Source organism: Haliaeetus leucocephalus, unplaced genomic scaffold (genome assembly GCF_000737465.1).
Source record: "Haliaeetus leucocephalus isolate CR32 unplaced genomic scaffold, Haliaeetus_leucocephalus-4.0 Scaffold0, whole genome shotgun sequence".
NCBI classification, from domain to species: domain Eukaryota; kingdom Metazoa; phylum Chordata; class Aves; order Accipitriformes; family Accipitridae; genus Haliaeetus; species Haliaeetus leucocephalus.
The window spans coordinates 696,774-711,651 of NW_010972436.1; the positions used below are offsets into that span (position 1 = coordinate 696,774).

The 14,878-nt window shown below is 47.3% G+C and overlaps 1 protein-coding gene across 2 annotated transcripts in view; it reads right to left on the reverse strand.

The window, feature by feature from the left end:
- Positions 1-11,298, reverse strand: part of ZC3H7B (zinc finger CCCH-type containing 7B) — a 48,650-nt gene extending 37,352 nt beyond the window's left edge. For both annotated transcript variants that reach the window (XM_010561626.1, XM_010561546.1), the window contains exons 1-5: positions 10,999-11,298; positions 4,474-4,534; positions 1,917-1,950; positions 1,343-1,540; positions 309-467 (exon numbers count right to left, since the gene is read on the reverse strand). In XM_010561626.1, coding sequence (XP_010559928.1) covers positions 309-467; positions 1,343-1,540; positions 1,917-1,950; positions 4,474-4,526 — 444 coding nt within the window. In that variant the 5' untranslated portion in view covers positions 4,527-4,534; positions 10,999-11,298. The remainder of the gene's footprint in view (positions 1-308; positions 468-1,342; positions 1,541-1,916; positions 1,951-4,473; positions 4,535-10,998) is intronic.
- Positions 11,299-14,878: the final 3,580 nt, after the last annotated feature.

Consider the following 14,878-nt stretch of genomic DNA (forward strand, 5'->3'; position numbering starts at 1 on the left):
AACAATCTCATGGCTTTAGTTCACATTCTGTTAGGGTAGGGTTTTGCTCTTCACAAATAGGCCACCACACCTGCCCTCACTAACCAGTGTCTCTGGCTAGTACTATCTGTAGAGGGGGACTTGGACTGAAGAAACACAGGGGGTCAAACATCTTCAAATCAGAGAGACAGAATTTCTGCGCATAAGCATGTTTCCAGCAACAGCCAAGCTTCCCCTTCCACTATCTTCTAGCCTCACACTAAGCATATTAAGGAAGAGGAAGGTGGCGAGCCACAGAAATCAAGAAAAGTTGTATGTCAAAAACTTACATGTGGGAGGGACAGCAAGCATCGGCTATTGCACTCATATGCTTCTTTGTGTCTTCCAAGTTCATTTAAGGAGCGGGCTTTCCGGAAGAGTGCTCGGATGTTCTCCTTGTCAAGACTTAAAGCCTTCTCGCTGTCTTCCAGTGCCTTCTCATACAAGCCCTGCAAGGAAGAGACCACCTTGAGTCAGCTGAGGCACAGCAGACTAACCTCTCCTTCTGTGTGAATGCAAACATTTCATCTCTCAGCAGAACACAGAAATATAAAAGGCAGTTAAACATACATGTATCACCTCATACACAGACCAGCGTACAAACACGCAAGGCCTACAGTAACAGACCATTTTCTTAAGTCTTGCAAAATTCAAAACACTTGAAAATCAGTGAATGCCAGAATTAAGGCTGCTTGAGCAACCTTATCTTGCCTCCCCCTCTACCTTGGGCATGTTACATTTGACAGTCTTTAATTATGTGACTGCTTGCTAATTTTGTTCATGGGACTCAGCCTCATTATGAACAGGATGGACCTGCTCTGGGGTTGTGCCATAGAGTAAAGCTGTTGGATTCCTTAGGAAAATGGAAGCATGCAGCCTTTTAGAGCCTGAGTATTTCAGAATAATTTTCCATGTGTGTACTGAAAGTTCCGTCAAGACCCAAACCCTTCTCGCTGTCTTCCAGTGCCTCACTTGAGGAGGCAGGAGCCTCCAGAGCAATACTCAAACAGTATTCCAGCGAAATGCTCAGTCAGGACTGGAAGACACTGGATTGTACTAACTCCTCACCAACATGGACCAGAACTGCACTGTCAGTACCCTAGGCCTGGCCCCCTCTCCTTCACATCCTTCCTCTGGTCTTGCAAGACAACAGTGTGATCATGAGGAGATAACAGACTTTTCTGTGTGTCATCATCTCCTCCAGTGTTGGAACAGGGCGTGGACAAAACCAAGTGAAACCCCTCTTGACATCTTTTCCAACTGCATGGCACTGTGACCATGATGTCCTCCCTGGCCCCTGGGGATGACTTGGGAAGGAACTCACCATAGCAAAGTAGCAGGCAGCTCGGTTGACATGCAGCTTGCACAGGAGTTCCTTTGGGATGGTAACCTCGTCGGAGGCTGCGTAATCCGCCACGTTCAGCCCTTCTACATACTGTACCAGTGAAAGCTTGAAATCCTTCTCTCGAAACAAATCATTGCCCTCTGCAAACAGGTTTCTCACCAGCTTCTGCAAAAAGGCCTGGGCAGCAAGGAGAAAGCAAACAGACTGGATATTCAGAGGCACGAGGGGTTTCCCAATTTCCCATTCCCTTCCATATGTTTTAGCAAACTTCCCGCCCACCAAGACTTTCCTGCCTCCCCACTCTCCCATAAAACATCAATCGTTTGGTAGAAGAGAATAATCCAGTCAAATCTCCTTTCTTCTCGAACACTCAAGTGTCTTCTCCTTTCCCTGAAAGTTGTCACTGTCAGAACCTTAACACTTTAAGTTACAGACAAATTGTGGCAGACCATCCCACGCTCTCCACTTTTGGTATGTAAACTAATGGCTGTGCAACAGAACAAATCTTGCTAACCAGAGGGTTCCCAACTTCAGAAAACAAATTCTTCATTACCTCATAATCTTCTTGGCTTAGGGGTAAAGTGGACCTGAAAAAAAGAAGATAAGAGGCTCATGAAACAGGCATCCAGGCAAACAAGGGCTTTTGTCTGATAAAGAAATCATCTTTCTGGTCCTGTGTTGATGATCTCAGTGAGTTACTGAACATTTTATCACTTCAAAGGCAGCCGGGGCAAAGAGAACACAATTAGGGAGCATTACACTCAGCGATGGCCACAGTGGTGTCAAGAGATGGTCAGGTCCCAAAGGCATCTCAGACTGGAGGAATCTTATTCTCAGCTATTTTCTGCACATAACACAATTCTCTGTAACATGCCTTCAGACAGCCACCTAAAAACACAACATCTTTAAGAAAGTCCCAGGAGAGATTGCCATGGAGAATACAAGCATATTTTAAGTGCACCTAGCTCTAATGAGAGGCACCACACTGGCACTCCAAGACCTCCTCAAGTCCTCTGTGAGACCAAAGAGAGAGTGATAAATGCAATCACTTTCCTCTGTATTAACTCAGCCACATGCCTCCACAACTACACCACAAAAGTAAGAAAACATTGCAGGTTCAGGAGGCCATTTAACTCAGCTGTCTTGGCTGCCAAGTCGTGCCACAAAACTGGCAGTGCTTGTGTGGATAACACCTACCCCACAACAGCACTGAGAGTTAGGAGAAAGGTTCTGTTCTTCAAATCAGACCATCCGAGTCATCCAGGCTTGGTTCACATGTATTTATTTTTTCTCTTCAAGGAGAAAACACTAGGCTCTAGAGAAATCCTTAGCACCTTTCCTAGCCCTCCCCACCTTTGAAATATAACACTGTATACATGATCTTATTGGTCAGAGCATAAACATTTTTTAGATTTCATCTAATCCAACCTAATCATCAGCTGCTCCTTAAAATTAACTACAGGAAATGTAGAAACATTTGTTCTGCTTATAAAATTGGAGTACCCCTCTTCCACATCAAAACAAGCCAACAAATGACACTGCCCCTGGTTCAGAGTTCAAGATACACTCCAGAAGCATGAACAACACCCTGTTATTTCTACATTATTTTCTTTCCAGGAATCTTGCACATTTTTATAAATGTTACCAAAATAAACCTCACAACTGCCTCTCTGAAACTGGGTTATCAGCCCCATTTAATCTCAGACTAGGGTCATGTCCTGGTTTCAGCTGGGATAGAGTTAATTTTCTTTCTAGTAGCTGGTATAGTGTTAAATCTTGGATTCAGCATGAGAAGAATGTTGATAACACACTGATGTTTTCAGTTGTTGCTAAGTAGTGTTTAGACTAAGTCAAGGATTTTTCAGCTTCTCAGGCCCAGCCAGTAAGAAGGCTGGAGGGGCACAAGAAGTTGGGAGGGGACATTGCCAGGACAACTGACCCCAACTGGCCAAAAGGGTATTCCATACCATGTGACATCATGCCCAGTATATAAACTGGGGGGAATTGGCCAGGGGGTGGATCGCTGCTCAGGAACTCACTGGGCATCGGTCAGTGAGTGGTAAGCAACTGCATTGTGCTTCACTTGTTTTGTATATTCCAATCCTTTTATTATTATTGTCATTTTATTATTGTTATTATTATCATTATTAGTTTCTTCCTTTCTGTTATATTAAACCGTTCTTATCTCAACCCACAAGTTTTACTTTTTTTTCCCCGATTCTTTCCCCCCATCTGACTGGATGTGGGGGGAGCGAGTGAGTGGCTGCGTGGTCCTTAGTTATCGCCTGGGGTTAAACCACAACAGGTGAAAATATCATTGCCATGCCACAGGGTATAAATAGGTAACATGGAAGATTTGGCTTTTTTTCCTATTGTAGATGCACAGATTTCAGCCATAACAACTGCAGGACTCAAAGCAGACCTTAAAAAAACCCAAACCAATCTGATTAGAATCTTGCTACTTCCTTACTCACCACAGGACCTGGACCTGAGTCCGAGGCCTTTGCTAACTCAAACACTGGAGGGAAAAAACACTACTTTACTTTATAAGGAAGTACTTGGACTTGTAACTACTACATAAGCAACTACTTCAAGCTCTAGAAGGCCACACGATATTCACAGAAGAATGACCTCGGGCACCTACCAGGTTGGCAACTGTAAAAGAGCCCAGGTCATCTATTTCTCATATAGGCACCATATGGGGTACCTGGCAAGTCATTTACTTTGCTTTCCCCACCTACAAAATAGAAACACTACTTCCCTTCCTAAGAAAGGTGGGATAACCTTGCTGAGAGAGCACTTTGAGATCTTCAGGCTGAAGATGAAGTAGAAGGTCCAAGTACTATTACCATTATGCTGACTATAAAGATCATCCTGGAACTGCAGCAGAGGGTAAGACCCAAGGAAATTAAAATGATAGAATTTCAAGTTTAGAGAGCTGGCAGGACAAGAAGCACCCTGAAGAATCACAGTGAAAATCGTCAGTACCAATATTGCTTTCCCATGCAGCAGACCCAAAGCAGTGAATAGGAAGAACTCAGTTCCTGCAATCCTCGATACGAAGACAACCACCTCCAAAGCCACAGGAAACAATGAGGTTGTCCACTTACTGAATGAACTGAAGTCCTTTCTCTATTTCTTGTTTTCTCTTCTGTCTCTCCATTATAGTTGCTGCACAGGAAGAAGAAAAAGAAAGAAAACATTGTGAGTCATTTTAGGTCTTGCTGGCAATTAAGCAGCACAGTATTTTGTGTGTGCCTGAATTTACTACTAACAAAATGTTCCAGACCAGATGCCCTGAACACCAAAGTCCGTGATTTATCCACACTGCAGATACAGAACGGCAAGGAGCTCACTACCAAGTATCTGCTTTTTCTCACATGCCACCGCCAGGATACATGAGCAAAGAGGAATTACTTCACTTTGAGCTCTCGAGCGAGGCTGCCAGTAAACAAAGCAATGGGAACCAAGTGTTATCATGACTGCCTTCTAGGAAAGGAAAAAAAAAATTTTTATTTTTAAATCAACATTTCCCCCTACACTGGCAGTCATTTCAGGAATTTATGCTGAGACCCTCCCACGATAAGCAATTCTGACCACTATTTATCTGGGCTGGATTTAAACTGGTTTACTGCACAGCAGACAAAACAAGTAATCTATGTAAGGTAAATAGAGGCATATCACAGAGAGACATGAAGGAAGGAGATGGAATTGCTTGCCATGGTCCTCATAAAAGGACAGCGATGAATCTATGCAATTGGAATTTTGTGCTGAAAATCAGCAGGCAAGAGCAGCACAGACTTGGGAATGCTCCTCTGAAGAGGGAACAGGGCCCCATCCTGCAGTGTTTTAAATTGGGGTGGGCAGTGCCTGAGGAAGGCTCAAGAGAGAGTTATCCTCACTTAGCCAGGGACACAAATGGGCACAGTAACTTGTCTGGCTTTGATCAAATCCAGTCTGGGTCTCTGTGAGCACAGACAAATAAGTATGCTGGAGCCATTTTGGAGTAATGTCCCTTTTCTCAACAAAAATGGGCTTGAATCATACCATTAGATAGTTGAGCTTCATCCCCTGCAGTGTGGGAGCAAAGCTTAGAATGGCTGCTCCCTGACCTTTCCCCAAGGTACACAGGTCTGCCACACAAGAAAAGAATAAATGGCAGAAGGGATGGCACTTTGTGGCAAAACAGAGTTGCTGGGAAAGTGAATTTCCCAGCCCTGCCATCAACCAGCTGTGATCACAAACAATGCTCAGCTTTTGAGGAATGGTAACTTGGGGACAAAGGCAGCAAGCACAGAAACACTGAGATGAGATGGAGCTGAAGATGTTGTGCGTTCCAAGCCTGGGATTGCCTCTGAAGAGATCACAGGAAAAACAAAAGTAATTTCTCTAACTCTACAACAGCTTGGAGAGCATTATCTCACAGCTCCCTTTTACATTAAGACCATCCCTAAGGTATCTTACAGTATCTCTGGCATGTTCAGTCTGGAAAAGGGTGAAGGGACCTTTAAGGTATGTGAAAATCAATCCTGACAACTCGGCAAGCCCTTATTGATTGTGCTCTGTGCCATGCAAAATGTAGAAGAATTGATACCTGCCCTTTAACAAGAAGGAGAGTTGGGGGAAGGGGGAAAAGCAGGAACAAGAGAAAGACCAGAAATAAGTGGCAGCAGAAGAAAGCAAGAGCTTGCAAGTGACACTGTGCAGTTTGTAAGTCATCAGACATTAAATTTGAGAGCAATCGGGTCTGAGCACCAGGTAGAAGATTTTAAGCAGCTGCATTTGGAACGGGATGGGCAGTGCAGCAAGAAAGGGAAAGCCAACAGACAAGGTGAGTGATGATCAGCATCTCTACAAAGGCTTTTAACAGAAGCGACGGAGCAGGTAGACTTCAGCACAACACCAACAGAAGGCCTGGAATGATTTATAGATAGCCTGGATAATGAGCAATCAGGAAGAAAGAAGGAAATTTAACAAGGAGATTGTGAGGTTTATATGATCACCAACACCACAGGCAGAGAGGCTTGAGGGGTAGAATAAGAGACAGAGGCAATTCATTTGATACTTCTCCTTGTATGAAATTCTGGAAAGACAGAAGAAGTAAGAGAGAGAAAAAAGACAAGGTGAAAAGGAGCAGTAGGAACCATTTCCACATAGACAGCAGTGAAAGCCATGAAAGAGGACAGAGCAACCCTAGACCACTGCAGGAGAACTGCGAGGGCCATCAGAGACAAGGGTGGGGAAAGAGCCGCCATGGGAAATGACAAGAGATAAACACAAGAGATAAACTGGGGGACAGGGAGCAAAAGAGTCAAGTGGACCTTCACAATGGCTCATGGGGGAAACCACAGGGAGGAAGGAGGAATTTCTAGCTGTCTGGTCCCTGAGTGCACTAACAGGCTTGAAATGCCCCAAACCTTAGGGTCTCACCTTGGACCCTCACCTACGCACCCTCTGCCCATTCATGGTCCAGGAGCTCCATTTCAGCTCAAGTCCAGGCATACTGCCTTGTCTGAGCTATACTATAGGTGGACCTGTCCTCAGCCCTCTCTCCTGGAAAAACCTTGGACCTGCACTGTAGGCAGCTTGTCTCCAGTCCTGTCTCTAGCACCATCTCCTACTGCTGGACTCCTTGGGTGAACCCTAGACCCGATTCACCACCTCATCTTCTTTGGGACTGTCAATGGACCCCTGCTATCAGCAACTTGTTCTGCCTGCGCTGTTCAGATATGGTGGGACTGTACCCTAGTTAGCGAGGGCACTGCTGGCGGCCGTCATCATCGCCTTCGGCTCCTAGCTTGTCCTCCCTGGAGGAGCAGCCCTGCTCTTGCTGCTCCCTGACATGAGCCACACTGGAGAGAACAAAAGTCAGGGAAGTGAAGCGGCAGCCCACGGATCTGATAAAGAGGGAGATTATTGGGAACTGTGGGGAGAGCAGTTGACACTGGCTGGTCATCACAAAGTCAGTGGCTGCACTCCAAAAATGCTGTGGCACACCTTCACAATTATGTGTATCCACAAAACAGATCATCACCTTGAAAAGCTTCTGATACGCACAGAAGCTTCAACCTCTGCTTCTGAGCTCAGCTTTTAAAACACTACTGCAGGGAGCGAAGAGATCAGTACCTGCTTTCATGGCTACCCTGACCCCACTGCTAAAACATCCTACACAACAGGATGTGGGCATGTGTTACAAGGAGCACTGGTTACTCTTGCTCACCCACAGAGAAGGGCATTCAAACATTACCACCAAAAGCTGGAGTGGAGCCAAAGAACTACAGGGAAAGGCTCCAGAACATCTCCTTCCTAGAGCTACCCAACTCTTCTTGCATCCTAGAGCTCCCCTACTGTTTTTTCTCTCCTCACCACCATTGCCACTGCATCCAATATACGTATCTCCATCCTTGCTCCATGTGGATAGCTGACCAACCTACCACACCTCTGTAAGTCCCACAATGCCCAGCTACAGTTTTGATCCTTGCTACAAAACCCTCCTAAAAAAACCCCTCTGTGCCCTGCATGCTGTTTACTCTCTGCAATCCTGCCCTCATCTTCCACAGTGAACGTTCTCCAACCTAAGACCTTCCATTGCCTTCTTTAGACAAAAACCACAGGTCTGATCTCCACTCCAGACTGTTGCTCCTTGATACTGCCCCACATTCCTTTCTCCTTCCAAGTGGGTGACCAGCTTCTCCTGTTAAGCTCCGACACACCTTCAGGCTTATGTCACAAATCTGCACATAAGACTCATCTCCTCATGGCTACACCCACAAAATGCACACCACATGCTGCTGCCCTAACAACTTCTTTCACATCTCTCGGGAATAACCACCTTTCCCTTTCCATCAGACTCCACACCAGCACCCTCCCCTATGCGTGGCAGACCTCTCCCCTGTCCTGCCTGCCCCGCCACTGCTGGAGGCTACCATTTGGGCTCCTTTTGCTCCTCACGCCTCCTCCCCTGCCACGTCCCTGGCAAACTCGGTCACTTCTGTCTCCCCATGTCGTTGCAGCCTCTCCACGGTGTCCCATTTGACCCTCGGACCAAGCCGCACACTCGTTACGCTGGCAAACCCAACACACAGTGAGCCACCCATACATGCAATACTTCAGTTCTGCTGCACGCCATACCATGGCTGATGCATAATTAATTTTAAGCGCAGAGCCTGTTTAGCTTTTGTTTTCTCAGTCTTTCAAATATTTTTAGAAACGCAGTGGAAAACATTTCATGAAGCAGTGTGCCTAAGCATCCTCTTTTTTTTCGCCCACCACATCTGTCTGTCCAGACTTGTCTGCTCAAATCACCAGCAGAATTTGAATCTAGAGTATTTATATCTCCACTACAAAGCTCTTATCCTTCCAGTCCAGAGATGTTTATCCTCTTTGGTCCAACATCTAGAAAGGACTTTATTCATAGTTTGTCAATGAGTTACAAACTATTTGCCAGACAGAAATAAAATGCTGCAGACAGGCAAAATGGTTTTCTTGCCTTCAGAAGGAAGCATGAGCCAGTAAACAGAGTGACTCAATCACAAACTGGGTAGATACACTCTACGAGACACTATGAGATGAACAGAAAGACTTGAATTTACCTTATCAAGGACCTGGGTGTTATTCCCAACCCTGCCAGAGACGAATTTGGGCAAAGTTTTTCATACTATATTTCTGGGATGGCCATGAGTTCACACTTGACTGACTTCCAGGCTTTGACTGTAACATTTCAGCCAGAAATAAGTGCACCAAGATGCAAGTGGCAGGTTGTAGAGCTGAGAACGGAGCTCAGCCCCAGGCTGCATGCACTCTCCTCCAGGCAAAAGGCTCCAGGATGCACTAGTCTGTAAGATGGTCTTTCACTGGCCGCAGTATGGCCACCTCAGTGGTGCAGCAGGATGGGTAACCGGACTCACGTCAAGCAGAAGACGAGCCGCACAGCCCACTACAAACATGGGCCCCCGCTTGCTCCCGTGGCTGCCCTCTGCCATGCCCCCACTCCCTGGGTTTGAACGCTTCTCGCAGCCGACAGCTCCGGGAGTCCCCACCACCGTGCTGGGCCCACTGGGCCTGACAACCCCGTCCCTCCATGCACCCACCACCCCAAGGTACCTCCATGGCCGCTCTCCCACACCCCAGCACCCTGCCGGTCCTACTCCTGCCCCACAGCCACACCGGGATGGCCGTCATCAGGGCACCACCGGCTTCACCCAGCAACACCTCCAGTGAATACAGGGCGAGGTGGCGACAATCCCCTCACCCCCAGCCAAAAAGAAAAGCAGCGAACGCAAGTTGCCCGGGGAGGGGGACGGAGGTGGTGGTCAAAGCCTCAAGAGACCACCCCGGCCCCCATCACCCCATTTTCAGCTCCCTCCAGCCGTGTGCCCCACACGTAACACCCCCTGTACTGCAGGCCACCCCACGCGTAGCCCCTCCGTGCCCTGCAGGCCACCCCTCCTCCTGCCCCGGCCCACCAGGCCCAGCCCGCGGGGCACCGCAGTGCAGCCGAGGAGTGAGGAGGAGGAGGCGGCGGGGTGACGCTGCCCGTCCCTCGGCCACTTGCTCCTGGTTTCGTGCCCACCCAGCTGGCCCTCCCCTGCCTCGTTTTAAAAATTAAATCCCGGGTCTTCTTCCCAACACGGGTGGAGTGGGAGCCGCCGCTCGCCTCCTCCCCACCCCCAGCACTAGGCCGCCGATCCCCGGCCTTGCCTAGCCGCCGCCGCGGACAAAAGCGCCTCCTCGGCCGGCCGGGACGGAGAGGGGCCGGCCGCGCCGCCCGCACCCCCCGCGGCCCGGCCGGGCGCCGGCACCCCGGCATCGCCCGCCGCCCCGGTCCTGCTGGGAGGGGTCTCCCGCGGCAGGAGATATCCAGGCTCCCCCGGGGAAAGGAAAACAAACCACAACATACTCTTCCTCCTTCCCCACCCCCCATCCGCTTAAATGAGAATCACACATCTCCAGGAGTCTGGGAGGCGGCTTTAAGATTAAAAAAAAAAACAAAACCTCCCCTGCCACCCGGAAACTGTCTAAAGCATTGAAGAATTGGGGGGGGGGGGGGGAGGAAAAGAAAATTTAAAAAAATCCCACAACCTTCTTATTTGATAAACTTTACAAGCCCCTACGGAAGGTGCATCTGGAAAGCTATTCCACAAGGGCTCCTCTGCTGCTTCATGGGGTTTATACCAAACAAGAGGGGGAAAACTGCAGCCTAAATACAGACCTGAACACAGCTCTCAAACCCACAAACCACAAACAGGCACAAACGCAATTAATACTAAGTTTTTCATACAAACCCAGGGGCTTTTCCCCTAGCTATCCACTTCTAGACTACTACCACATTTTTTCCAGGGGGTGGGATTAGGATCTCTGACAATTATTTTTTTGCAAACCCCACATTTTTGGCGGAAGAGGGGGTTAGCTTCAAAATCTCGCCCATATTATTTTTCACCACTTTTTTTTTTATTTGCAATTACACAACGTTTCATCCATGCAGTTACTATCTGAAACCTTTACTTTCTAATGAAGCAACATCCAGATTTTCTTGTTTCTCGAGTCCACCCCTTTCTACATACACAAACACACACACATACAGAAATGGTTTAAGACAAAAATAATCCCCCCCAAAATAATAATAAAGGACTCACCTCTCCTTGGGTTTTCCCTCCCACACTATGTATAAACTTTCCTTGATAAATGGTATTGTATTACTAGAGATATTATTAATGTATTATTACTAGAAGTAATAATAATAGTAAGTGCTATTTAATTATAGAAGGCAGCATTCTGCTTCTGGATCGGCTGCCCCTGCAGCTCCCTCCATGTGCCTTCTGATCTCTTTACTTTCATTTCCAGGTCTCGCTCGCTCGCTCGCTCTCAGCTGCACCAGCAAGAGAAAATGCCTCCCTGCATATCCTCTGGGCCCTAGAGGCTACCGCTTTCCATTACAAAAATTCACAGATCTTTCCCTTGTGGTTGGTTTTGAGATTCTTTAAGGTGAATTAGGCTTAAAAAAAAAGAAAAATAAAAATGAAAGGGCTTAAGCAGTCGAGGCTCTGTTCTTATTTTAATGCAACATTTTTCTTCCTGGTTGTCTTTGCCGATATATAAAATATACCCCAAAAGAAAGGAAAGCTGCCTCTGCAGAGCGATTGCATGCATGCGAAGCACAGCAATGAACTGAATTACGAGACACCCGCCCGCCATGGGATTATCATATACGTGAAGCAGAGACCCTTTTGCCCACCCATGTATGTTTGCTGGAAGGGGGCCAGAGCCATTGCTTATGGCAGAGCAATTATCTATTCTAGCCAGACCTTACTTACTCCACCCCGCACTGCTGAGGGGGTTCCCTGTAAATAAAATCTTCTGAAAACATCAATCTTTGGGTGGAAAAGAATATGCAGTCTGTGTGTATATAACATAATATTATTATATTATATACTGTTGTGTATTATACAATATACATACATATGTACATGCTTATATATCTGTTTTTATATTTATTTATACATGCATGAGTTTAGATACTTTTTTTTGGAACCAGATTTTTGGCTTGTTTTCACCCCAAATCCCTCAATATTCCCAGAAAGTAGACTGAATCTCCACAGCAGCCCATGCAGACAGAGCCCCAGGAACAGAGCCGCCAGTGCGAAGCGGGGGCCCGGCAGCACACGTTCTTCTGTCATAGGAAATGGTTGTGAAGACAGCAGTACGCAGACCGCCTTAGTCGGGGGGTTCATCCACCCCTGCCCAGCTGCACTACCATTAACTTCAAAGAACCCTCTGAAAAGAGTTTTATTCTCGGCTCCCCACCCAGCCGCCCTGGTAGGATAAGTTTTCCTCTCCCTAAAGGATTCTGTCTACCGTCAAATCATCATTTCCAGACTGACACTGGTTTAAATTATCACCTCTTTCCCAATGTAATCCGTGACATGTTTACTCCTCAGTGTCTCGCTTCTCTATTTACAGTGACCCAAAAAAAGAGTGTCACTTTGTGCTTTGCAGCTAAGCAACTCCGACAAGATTCAGAGGCAGGTAGAAGGTATCATCTGAAGTGTACTAAACTTGTTTAATATTTAAAACATGTTGATCAGAAAAGGAAAGACTTTATTATATTGAGTAGGATTGGCTTCTGGCAGCTCTGTCAACACAATAAACTGATAATTTATGAAATATAGGCTGTGAATTGTATAATGTACCATATGACACTGGAGAACACTGTCTTACGCTCTTCACAATATTTAATCACAATGCACTTTTTTTTAGATATTTATTATGATCCAAAGATTGCTGTTATTCATGGGTAAGACAATGTTTATTTTTATTATCTCTTCAGCAGATTTGTTACCTCTTATTTTTAGGCAATGACACCATGACAATGAGGAGAGTCTAACCAAGCTGGGCCTCTGCTGTAGAAGCCACTGGGCAAAATGTACATTAAATGACAATCCCTGTCGAGGGGTGGCTTTGGGCAGAAGAGAGGTGGAGCAGGCCTGGTGGGGGAAAGTAAACACGGGATACCTGACATGCCAGATCACGTTATGGCGCCATTAAGCATCAGATGAGTCACAGAGCCCAGGAGGCCTCCAGCCCTGCAGCACCTCTGAAAGGCAAGACATCACAGCTGGATGAGAAGAAAAGGGCTTAGGAAGAGCTGAGGAGGAAGAGGAACAAAACCAAAATCCACGCACAATCAAGAGTTGTACTGGAATAAGCACTATTTTTCAATTCAAGAACATTCATTTTCAAGACTGCTTTTCCCAACTGAATGTCATGTTATGCTTCCCTCCAACCCAATTTCCTTTGCCTGTAGGACTGAGAGGTGCCCTGCAAAGTCACGAGCCAGCATGTACTGCTCCTCTCATGAAGTAACAGCTTTCCTGAGTAGTTAACATGAAGATTTTCACAATTTGCAAGCATGGTTATCAAGGTCTTGTGTGCAGGTAGTCAGCAGAGTCAAAACGCCGCCAATCCCCGCTACAAACTCGTTACACTGTCATAAAAATTACTTTGATTTGTAAAGCTGTTCTTTCAGGGAGAATGAATCTATGGATCTAATGCCACAACACACCTTCATTCCAATACAGCTGCATCCGCAGTTAAAGACCTTATTCTCGCCCCTCTGGCCTAGGTAACTAGCCAATATTTGGGAGAACAACAGAGAAGGGAATCAGATGTGTTTGATATGATCCTGTTCACTGCTAAAGATTGTGAGGAACTAACAGCAAGCGCCAAACGCCTTGCTTATATTTTCCAAGTTCAAGCTCCTTCTTGAGATCACGCTGATTTATTCCCTCATCTGCTCTACATTTTCTGGCAGCTTTATGCTTCTCACATACAACCATAATCTAGTCAGTGCCTCAGCTTCTTAATTTTCTTCAGTTGCAAGAGAAACTCCTCTTATTATTTATGAGTTAAATTTTGCTCAACTTTTCCATCTGGTTGCTGTACCAGTTTATGGCTTTTATTCTTTCAGCTGCCATGCTCCATAAAGAAACTTAATTGCTTTTTGTACTCCCCCAGAAGGAAGGTGCTCTACCATGCCCTTCAGCCTCAATGCGGTCTCCCAGGTCACCCAGCATTGCCAATCCCTGGCATTCTTTTCTTGGGGTCCATATAAGCATTTGACATTGTTTCTTAAAACCACAGTTGGGAGAACTGTGAGAGAATGAAAAATCCCTCTTCTAATGTTTTGGGACCAGATGGTAAAATAAATCCAGCCTATTACCTGCCTCGACGCTGATCTCACCAGGTATCTGCGGCCCCATCTGAAACGGTGCCTCCGTCAGTGCCTGTAGGTTGCAACTCGGAGAGGAGGGATTGGGTCAAGAGGGCCTGTGCAAACACGCTGCAGTAGCAAGCAGGTTTACGCACAGCTTGCTTTGTCCCGTCAGAGGTACTTTTATTTCTATGCTCAGTAAGAACACCTCACACACTATGTACACATGAGGCTGTCAAGCAAACCAGCGTTTCTTGCATCCTTAAGTAGGAATGACTGCGCGCTCCCAGATGAAACACTTTCCTTAGCGGAAAGGTTCGACAGTAACACCTAAGCGCAAAGATGGGCTCCGCAGAGACATTATCTCAACGAGGCTTCACAGAAAAAGGCGCTCGTGTCTCATCCGTGGCTATCTGAGAGGCCTGCAGAGCAACCCCGAGGGCCCCCCGGCGACCCCTTCCCCGAACGCCTGTTGCGAGAGGGGCCCGGGCGCCGGCCGCAGACCCACTCAGCCCTCCCCGACGGCTGGCACGGCTGCCGCCCCTCGGAGCCTGCGCTCCGGAGAGGCGGGAGCGGCGGCGGTCGAGGGCAGCGACAAGGTTCCGGCGCCACAAGGCCTCACCCGTGCCACGGGACGCGGGTGGGAGAGGGAGAGAGGGAGAGAGGGAGAGGGCGAAGGCCGCGGCCCCGGCCGCCACCTCACGGGGTGGCTCCGCGCGAAGCATGCCGGGTACTCCCCCCACACCGGACTACACGTCCCGGCGTGCCCCGCGGCTGCCGGCCCCGTAGCCCCGCCCACGCGCGGC